This window comes from Heterocephalus glaber, unplaced genomic scaffold (genome assembly GCF_053883595.1).
Source record: "Heterocephalus glaber isolate CG9 unplaced genomic scaffold, H.glaber_assembly_v1.0 deba00001509, whole genome shotgun sequence".
Classification (NCBI taxonomy): Eukaryota; Metazoa; Chordata; class Mammalia; order Rodentia; family Bathyergidae; genus Heterocephalus; species Heterocephalus glaber.
In genome coordinates this window covers 6175778-6185938 of record NW_028258325.1, presented here as the reverse complement: position 1 = coordinate 6185938, position 10161 = coordinate 6175778, and the positions used below count along the sequence as shown (strand labels likewise).

General features: G+C 37.5%; 1 protein-coding gene across 5 annotated transcripts; it reads left to right on the top strand.

The window, feature by feature from the left end:
* The first annotated feature begins 4101 nt into the window (after positions 1 to 4101).
* On the top strand, positions 4102 to 4683 carry LOC101700533 (AP-3 complex subunit sigma-1-like). 5 transcript variants are annotated; one of them, XM_021260201.2, is made up of 2 exons: positions 4102 to 4171; positions 4376 to 4683. In XM_021260201.2, exons 1-2 carry the CDS (start codon positions 4102 to 4104, stop codon positions 4681 to 4683), a joined length of 378 nt encoding a protein of 125 aa, XP_021115860.2. The 5 variants fall into 5 exon arrangements, with proteins under 5 accessions (XP_021115860.2, XP_087043252.1, XP_021115858.2 ...); XM_087187126.1 differs by having other exon boundaries at positions 4102 to 4374; positions 4555 to 4683; XM_021260199.2 differs by having other exon boundaries at positions 4102 to 4374; positions 4447 to 4683.
* Positions 4684 to 10161: the final 5478 nt, after the last annotated feature.

The window sequence follows — 10161 nt, the reverse complement described above, 5'->3', positions numbered from 1 at the left end:
TAACATTAAACTACACAGTCATTCAACAATACATTCAAATGTATTCTAGAAATATAACTGCCATATAAAAATAAAATAGAATTTAATTATAAAATACCAACAACTGAAGGTCAAATATTACAACTTTAAATCATAATTAGAAAGTTCAAGTGGAAACTTCTATAAATGCATATATTTTCCATGTTACCAGAGGCTTAGTTGTTCTACAGGCATTTTATAAGACATGAGTGCTTATAATTACAACACATTTTAATTGACAGCTCAATTCAACCTCCATAGTTTAGATCACTTATATAAAATTTTAGCTATTTGGTTTTAGTGCAGAAACCAAAATTCTTAAATAAAATATCCCAAGTACTAAAACTCTTAAATTTCATTTTTGAGCTAATTAAACTTAGTCTTACAAAGTAACATTGAAAACATTTTGTCAGTAAGAATTGATAAATATTCTCATTGTATAATTAAATATGTTTATTACTTTTTATATTTAAAGGAAATTCCACACAAAATTCCCAAATTTTGAATAAATGTTTTGAAAAATATGAGATTCAGAAAAAAGACTCATTTGTACACAGAAAGGGTGCTATCTTTACAATTAGGCAAGACTTAAGGGTACTGGTCTCAGGACAAAACATCTTATCAATTGCTTGTTTGTGTTGGTCCTAAATTTGAATTCTACCAGAGAAAAAAAGATTTTTAGTTTTTTCTTTCTTATAATTTTTATTTCAGCTATTCAATGTCATCCTGTTGCTCTTACTAAAAGTTATTAGCCACAGATAGAAAAAATATGCATATACAAATTCATCACGTCTCATATGTTTTACCAAATATATTTCAGTAGGGCTTTTTTTGGAGGGCTCCTTTCCAAAATAATTACAACTCTAGTTCAAGAAATTTTTGAACCTCTTACTTTTTAAAAAATTTGTAAATTTTTAAGACTCCAAGCATTTTAGAGGTAACAAATTATTTCATGCAAAAAGCAAAATGGTAGTTTTAAATTATGGTCACAACGGTGTTGATGCTTCCCTGCACACAGTGAGAATTCTGACCTCTCTCCTTGGATCTGGCTCTGACTCCTGACTAACAGTTGGAAATGATGCTGTCCCAGCACCCAAACCCAGGCCCTGCACAGCTGGTAGCTACCATTTCCTGTCTCACACTTGCTCTCAAGACCCCGCCACCATGCTGGAAGGAAGCACAAGCCACACTGAAGAGCAACCACATGGGAAGAAACTGAGTGCCAACAACGTGCCACCCATGTGACCAAGCTGATTTGGAACGAGTTCCCGAGCAACAGCAGAGCCACCTCACCTAATGCTTGCATGAAACAGAGAAGGATCCTTCCCACTGCCCAAATTGCAAACTTGTGTAACATGGCTTATTGTGCGGCAATAAATGGCCAGAATAGTGCAGCTTACAGTTACATAATATATAACCAAAACGAAGCTCTCAGAGTTGTGCCTATTTATACATTACTATCTTCTAAATCCTTCCTGCTAAACTAAAACACTTTTAAAATTTAGTATTTCTTCCCCACTAAAATTTTCTAATAGATTAAGCAGAGAAAGTTACACAAATTTGATCTATTTCTAATTATAGTTTTCAAAAATTAAGGTTGGGCAGAGGTTTAGCTTAGTGGCCCTGCATCTGCCTCGCAAATGCAAGGTCCTGAATTTGATCCCTGGTACAGCAATAAATAAATAAATAAATAAATAAATAAATAAATAAATATATAAGATTCACACTGGAGGAGCTGCTTTTTGGTGATACAAGGGATATATGTATCCAGATTGTCATATGGTTCTGAAAATCCACTCATGTACTAAAACATGGTGGAACTAACTATATGCCAAAAAGAAATTTAAAAAGTGTGCATGAAAAGCTTTCACATCTGAATAACAGTCTGGGCTTGAGTTAGTATCACTGCGTCAATGTCAGTTTCCTGGTTTGTAGAATAGTTGTCTTTGTCCGTTGAGACTACTACAGGAAGGCACTGCCAAGGGGTCATTCATCAACAACCATGAAATCCCTGGCTCAGAGATCTCAAGGCTTAGACTTTCAGATCAAGGTTCCAGCAGATCTCATGCTGGGTGAGGGCCTGGGCCTCACAGGTGGTGTCTTCCTTGTGTCTTCCTATGGTAGAAGGGCTAGGACATTTCCCTTCAACCCCTTTTCTTTCTTTCAGTACCAGGTATCAAACTCAGGACCTTGTGCTTGTGAGGCAGACAGTGGCACCACTGAGCTACATCCGCGCGTGGCCCTCAACCACTTCTATAAGGGCACTAATCCCTTTATGCAAGCAGAGTCCTCAAGATTCAATCAGTTCCCACAAAGCTGACTTCTTAATGCTCTCACAGTGAGTTTCACCTTCTACACCATGGGTTGGGGTGGGGGCAATATCCAGACTATAGCAAAGTGCACTATGATTTTCCAAGATATTAACCTGTGGAGAAAGCTGAGTTAAAGGTATAGAAGAACACTGTCCTATTTTGCAACTTTTTATGATGCTGAAAGTATTTTAAAACAAACATGTATAGTAAAAACCCAGGTGTGGACAGTAGAAAAATGAATGTCAGTAAAACAACTCATCCAGGCAGAAGTCTGGAGTCCACTCTTGTAGACTGAAGAGCCACAGGTTGTGATTTATGGGATGAGCACTCTTGAAGGCTCAAAGACCCTAGTGACGATTCTTCAAAGGCTTATTCTCACATTGATATAGATGATTTCATGAAGGGGAGGCCACACACTTAGAGGAAGAAAATGGAGGTGGAGGAACCTGGCGTGAAGGTGCTTAAAATACACTGGGAACCAGAAGAGGAGACCGAGGTTTCTCTGGGTGCCCATTTTCCCAGTGCTCTGAATGCACATTTACAATCCCCCAAGTCTATACAGCTGGGTGGAAAAATGTCTCTGCATCTCTCAAGGGCACATCAGTTTGGTCTTTTTCTAGGGGACATTTTTTTACAAGTGTCTGTCAGAGGTTTTCCCTGTGTCTTAATAAGATTTGGAAATCTCTCCAGGGTATGCTGTGAAGGAAGAAATAAAGGATTTCATCATTCTTTGTTAAGCCTCCTCTGTCTACATGCGCCTTTGCCCCATTTAGGAAGAGGGTGACTTGATCAGGCTTTTTCTTCCAGGATTCAAGAGCCATGAAGGGACCTCTGGCCTTTAGAACCATCTATGTGGTTGTACCTTTATCTCTTAGCTCATTTTATAGGTAAGGCACCATCGGAATTTAACAAAAACAATAAGCAAGGATAAGATTCCTTAATAAGTCTAAGATTCAGAATAATCCAGGGATCAAAATTAAGCCTATATAAGAGAAAAAAACCCTTTTAAAAGAGGGAAGAGAGAGGTCATGTAGAAGATAGAAAGCCACATGGTCAGACCCAGTCTATGCCTCCATATGCAAGAGCAAAAGCCTTATTAAACTGTACGTCATGGAGAGACAGACCTTTGCTGCAGAACACCAAGGTAACAGAGGTGAAGGAAGGAAAAGGACAAAAGGCTGAAAAATCAGGAAGTCATACCTCAAGCGCACTCAACTTGCATCTGATTGCCCTTTTCCATTACTCTTGCAATCCAAGACTATGCCCATCATGTGTGGAAACAATACCACACCACAGAAAGGTCCAAATGTGGCTTTATCATGGGCTAAAATACCTGCAAGAGGCAAGAAATGAAAGCATACCAGCTAGAAGCCAGGAATGGCCTTGCCCAAGTGCCTGACACCCCGGTTTTCCTCAGGTTACATCTTCTTCAAGAGGTCCACTCAAGATTCATGCTTCCCACACCAACTCCCCAAAACAAACATAGTCCATTTCAGATGGGGACCCTGAACTCCCCAGACACTCAACCTCAGAAGTCTCAGTAGATTCATGAAAAATGATCCAAACATAAATTCTGAAATGGGGAAAAAGCAGTAAATAATTTAAGGTACAATCTGGAAAATAGATCAAAATATATGTATTTGAAAAATACAAGAGTTACAGTAAGGGGGGGGGGAGGACCGTCGACCAGATCCCGAGGCGAGGCTCGCGTCCCCTCCCCTTCCCTCCCCTGCCCCGGCCCCAGAGGCCACCAGGTCAGCCCTGCCCCGCCATGATCAAGGCGATCCTCATTTTCAACAACCAGGGCAAGCCTCGGCTCTCCAAGTTCTACCAGCCTCACAGTGGAGATGCACAACAGCAAATCATCAGAACGACTTTCCATTTGGTATCGAAAAGAGATGAAAATGTTTGTAATTTCCTAGAAGGAGGATTATTAATTGGAGGATCTGACAACAAACTGAATTATAGACATTCTGCAACTCTATATTTTGTCTTCTGTGTGGATTCTTCAGAAAGTGAACTTGGCATTTTAGATTTATTTCAAGTGTTCATGGAAACATTAGACAAAGGTTTTGAAAATGTCTGTGAACTGGATTTAACTTTCCATGTAGACAAGGTTCACAATATTCTTGCGGAAATGGTGATGGGGGGGATGGTATTGGAGACCAACATGAGTGAAATTGTTACACAAATTGATTCACAAAATAAACTGGAGAAATCTGAGGTTGGCTTAGCAGGAGCTCCAGCCCGTGCTGTATCAGCTGTAAAGAATATGAATCTTCCTGAGATCCCAAGGAATATTAACATTAGTGACATCAATATAAAAGTGCCAAACCTGCCCTATTTTAAGTAAAATGTAAAACAGGCCACTCCCAGGAAAAATCCCGGGGGGAAAAGTCATCTAAGTTTACCATGCCGAAAATAAAGGAGGAGAGTCTTAACTTTTGCTCTTGGATTTAAGTCAAGGTACTGTATAGACATTGTGTAAAATCAGTATGAAAGTTCGATGTTGCTTTTCTTGCTCAGTGATTTTAAAGAAATTGTATACGTTCAGTGTGACTTTTTTTTCTTTTCTAAACTGCATTCCTACGCCCACCTAAGGCATGCCTCTATGTATTGGCTATTACAGTATTTTGAAAGTGAGGTATTTCTTTAATTATTTACAACCCAAAATGTTGGTGTTTTGTATGGATCACAAGCGTAGCAGTCCTTAATTCTTTCTGCTGTTTGTCACAATTGTTATTTAAAGAACCAAGTATGTATTTCTTGAAAACATTGTGACCTTTTCCTCTTAGTTTAAATAAATTTAAAGGTAACTAAATTTCTAAAGCACCATTCTGTTTCCCGGATACCTACTTTAGTAATAATTTTTTTTACTACCCTCTGACTCAAAAAAGTAAATAAACGTATATTTTATCACTGTTAAAAAAAAAAAGAGTTAGACTAAGTAAGAAAGGTGCCTATCTGTGACTGTTAATCCTAATGTCACCTTGATCGGGTTAAGAAACAGCCAGAAGATTAGTTCGAGGTGCGCGTTGGAAGGTCATAGAGTCATGACCTTGGGAACTGTGTCTGGGCCCGGGCCCCCTCCTCTCTGGCACCATTACCCGGCTCTGACCCTGGCCACCATGAACTAACCACCTCTGCTCCACCACACCCTTCTGCCATGATGTTTCTGCCTTGGAGTCAACCAACCATGGATTGAAACCAGGAGCTAAATTTTTTTTCCATTAAGTTTATTGGTACATTTTAGGTATATGATACAGTTACATTCATCATTGGGACCTTGTATCTTTACATGATGTATCTTGGTCCTTATTTTTTCCCCCATTTCCCTGCCCTCCCGTCACCTCCTACACCCTTCCCTATTTACAAAGACTTTATTTCCATTTTTTTCTTTTTCTCATATTATTTCTTTTCCCTTCTTTCCTTTCTCCTACCCCCCCCACTTCCTGTACTCCTTTAGATCTTTTCTTCCTATTTCACAATATCAATTATACATTTTGATCCTTATTTGCACTTTTAGTTTTTCGCACCAGAGAAACTATTCCAAATTTACACATGTGTCCTATTTATTTCACTTAAGAGTATGGTCTCAATGTGCATCCACTTAGCTATAAATGTCTCTAGTTTGTCATTCTTTATGGCTGAGTAGTACTCCATTTTATTTAAAAAACCACATCTTTATCCACAAACCCATCCAGTTGGTGGGCAATTGGGCTGTTTCCAAGTTTTAGCTATTACAAACTGTGTCACTATAAACGTGGGTGAACATATAACACTGTGGTATGATTCTTTTAATTCTTTTGGGAAGATAACCAGCAGAAGAATATCTGGGTCAAATGGAACTTTTAATCCTAGTTCTTTGAAGTATCTCCATATTGATTTCCATAGTGGTTGCAACAGTCTGCACTCCCACCAACGATGAAGAAGGGTTCCTTTCTCCCCGTGACCCTGCCAGCATTTGTTATTAGTTGATTTCTTGATTTCTTACAACCATTCTTTCTGGGGTGAAGTGGAAGCTCAGTGTTGTTTTCATCTACATCTCTTGAATGACCAGTTATGTTGAACATTTTTTCATATGTTTATTTGCTGCTTTTACTTCTTTGTCTGAGAAATGTCTGTTCATTTCAGATGCCCATTTTTGAATTGGGTCTTTATATTTGGGGGGTCATATTTTTTTGAGTTCTTTATATATTGTAGATAGTAGTTCTTTGTCTGGGGAATAGCTGGTAAAAAAAATTTTTCCCACATTGTAGGTTGTCTCTTAGCTCTGTTAGTGGTTTCTCTTGCAGTGCAGAAGCTTTTTAATAAGTTGAGATCCCAGTTGTTGATTCTTTGTGCTAGTTCCTGTGCCACTGAGGTTTTGTTCATAAAGTCTTTTCCTTTGCCAATGTCTTCCAGAGTGCTACCTAACTTATCTTCCAGCAAGTTTAGTGTTTCTGTTTTTAATATTTAGATATTTAATCCATTTCGATTTTAGTTTAGTGCATGGTGAAAGATAGGGGTCTAGTTTTAATCTTTAGCAAGTTGAAATCCAGTTTTTCCAACAACATTTATTAAAGAGGCTATCTTTCCTCCAGTGAGGATGGTTGGCTCCTTTGTCAAAGATGAGGTAGCTGAGAATGTCTGGAGTTGTTTCTGCATTTTCTAATCTATTCCACTGATCCTCGGGTCTGTTTCTTTGCCAGTACCATGCTGTTTTATCACAGTAGATTTGTACTATAGTTTCAAGTTGGGGATTGTGACACCCCCTGTCATGCCTCTATTGCCTAGAATTGCTTTTGCTATTCTAGGTCTCTTCTGATTCCAAATGAATTTTTGGATTGTTTTCTCTAGTTGTGTGAAATATACTTTTGGAATTTCAATTGGGATTGCATTCAATCTGTGTAGCAGTTTTGGAAGTATGGCCATTTGCACTGGTTCTTCCTACCCAAGAACAAGGAATGTCTTCCCATTTTCTGATATCCTCTTCCATCTCTTTTTTCAGAGTGTTGTAGTTCTCAATGTAGAGGTCTTTTTGCTTCCTTCATTAGATTGATTCCTAGATATTTCATTTTTCTTTGGATACTATTGTGAAAGGGATTGTTTGCCTAAATTCTCTCTGGGAGTCTGTTATTTGTGTACAAGGAGGCTATTGATTTTTGAGGGTTGACCTTGTATCCAGGTCCTCTACTGAAGCTGTCGATTAATTCTAGAAGTCTTTTGGCACAGTTTTTTGGGTCTTCTATGTAGAGTATCATATTGTCAGCAAATAATGACAGTTTAACTCCTTTCTTTCCTATCTTTATTCCCTTTATTTCTTTCTCTTGTCTAATTGCTGTGGCTAATATTTCCAAAACTATGTTGAACAGGAGTGGTGATAGTGGCCATCCATGTCTTGTTCCTGATTTGAGCATGAAGGTTTTCAGTTTTTGACCATTTACTATGATGTTGGCTATTGGTTTTTCATAGATAGCCTTTATCAAATTGAGGTAAAGACCATATATTCCAATTTTCTGCAGGGTTTTTATCATGAATGGGTGTTGGATTTTGTCAAATCCTTTTTCCGCATCTATTGAGATGATCATATGGTTTTTGTCCTTGGCTCTATTAATATAGTGTATTACATTTATTGGTTTGTGAATGTTGAACCATCCTTGCATTCCTGGAATAAATCTGCCCTGGTCAGGGTGTATGATCTCCTTGATGATCCTCTGTATTCTGTTTGCCAGTATCGTACTGAGGATTTTTGCATCTATCTTCATTAGTGAGATCGGCCTGTAATTCTCTTTTTTGGTTGGGTCTTTCCCTCGTTTTGGAATCAAAGTAACACTTGCTTCCAGGAATGAATTTGGAAGTATTGCTTCCCTTTCGATTTCATTGAAAAGTTTAAAGAGTAGTGGTAATAGTTCTTCTCTAAATGTCTTGTAGAATTCAGCAGTGAAGCCATCAGGACCTGGGCTTTTCTTTGTTGGTAAATTTTTAATTACATTTTCAATTTCACTGATTGTAGTTGGGATATTTAGAATTTTTATATCTTCTTCATTCAACTTTGGTAATTCATATGTATCTAGAAATCTGTCCATTTCTTCTGTGTTTTCCATTTTATTAGAGTACAGTTTCTTGAAGTAGGTATTGATGATCCTCTGGATTTCTGTTGGATCTGTTGTGACTTCACCATTTTCATTCCTAATTGCATGGATTTGAGCCTTTTCTTTCCTTTTTTTAATAAGGTTGGCTAAGGGTTTATCAATTTTATTTATTCTTTCAAAAAAGAAACTCTTCAATCTGTTGATTTTTTTGTATCCTTTTCTTAGTCTCCATTGCATTGATTTCTGCTCTGATCTTTATAATTTTCTAACTTGCGTGAACTTTGGGTTTGTCTTGCTCTTCTTTTTCTAGGAGCTTAAGATTCAGCATTAGATTGCTTATTTGAGCTCAGTCTGTTTCCCTAGTGTGGGCATTCACAGCTATGAATGTCTCTTGTTGAACTGCTTTCATTTTGTCTCATAGATTCCTGTAACCATGAACTAAATTAAATCTCTCCTCTTCCAATGTGTGAGTGCTGGGTATTGTCTCCAGTAACAGAAAAGCTCACTAATACTTCCTGGTAAAGGGATGTCTTTACCAATCAAAGAAAGAGACCACAGAAGTCATGGAGGAGAAAGAAACTATGCAAAGGAATGGCAGGGAGGGGTCAAAGCATAAATAGTAGTTTTGATTCTTGAGTTACTAATTTAAAATATGTAATATACAAGCTTCTGATTGTTATATTTGTGAATTGCTTTGGTTGGTTGACTGTCCTTTCTAAGGGCTCACTCCCTGTACATAAGAACAAGTTTATATAAATTATTCCAATGAAAATCAAGATGTATTGTACAGATAGAGTGAATGAGAAAAAGTATAATGGCACCAAGATAGACAAATCATAACCAATCAGGTCAGCACAGATGTGAGCCTTTGATTTATAAATGAGGTAGAACTGTAGACTAGCCCAGGGAAGACTTTTTCCAATAAATCATGCTGGATATAAATGGACAGAAAAGGAAACTTGGTCTTAATTTCATAGTACACACACACACACACACACACACACACACACACACACATGAAATCCAGGTAAATAATCCATATTCCAGAAAAAATATTGGATAATGTTCTTATAACTTTAAAGTACACAAAAGATTTCACACTGGCATAAAAAGTGTTAATCAAAAGAGAAAGATTGGCAGGGGATTTAGCTCAGTGGTTCCAGTGCCTGCCCTGCAAGCACAAGGTCTGGAGTTCAATCACTGGAACCATTAAAAAAAGAGAGATAGAAAGATTGGAAAAATAGACTACACTAAAAGTATAAATTTCTGTTCATCTATCAATACCTTTAAGAGAATACAGTATAGATGCAAGTCAGAGATAAGAGATCTATAATACATATAAACCACAATGACTCATATTTAAAATATAGGGGTACACATATATTTACTTATCTATATTTTAAATATGTTCAAATGTATAATATAAGACATCTCTGTGTTTAAATCCTAATAATCAGTAAGAGAAAAGGCTAAAGCTCAGTTTTGAAATTCTGAACCCAGTTCAGACAAGGAGATGGCACCCTCAACATTTTGTTTAGATATCTCTTCTATCCATTTCATTAGATATCTAATGAAATATCCTATTTCATTTCCTTCTATCAAGGACTAGGAAATGAACACAATTCAGCCAGTTTCTGTGTCCTTTTATAACAAGGATGACCTTTCCACTGAGTACTGATATCATGTTTATATCTGTCTGAGACTTCATCAGAAAGGCCCCCACCATCCACAGTTCTTCTATCATTCTGCTCACAGCC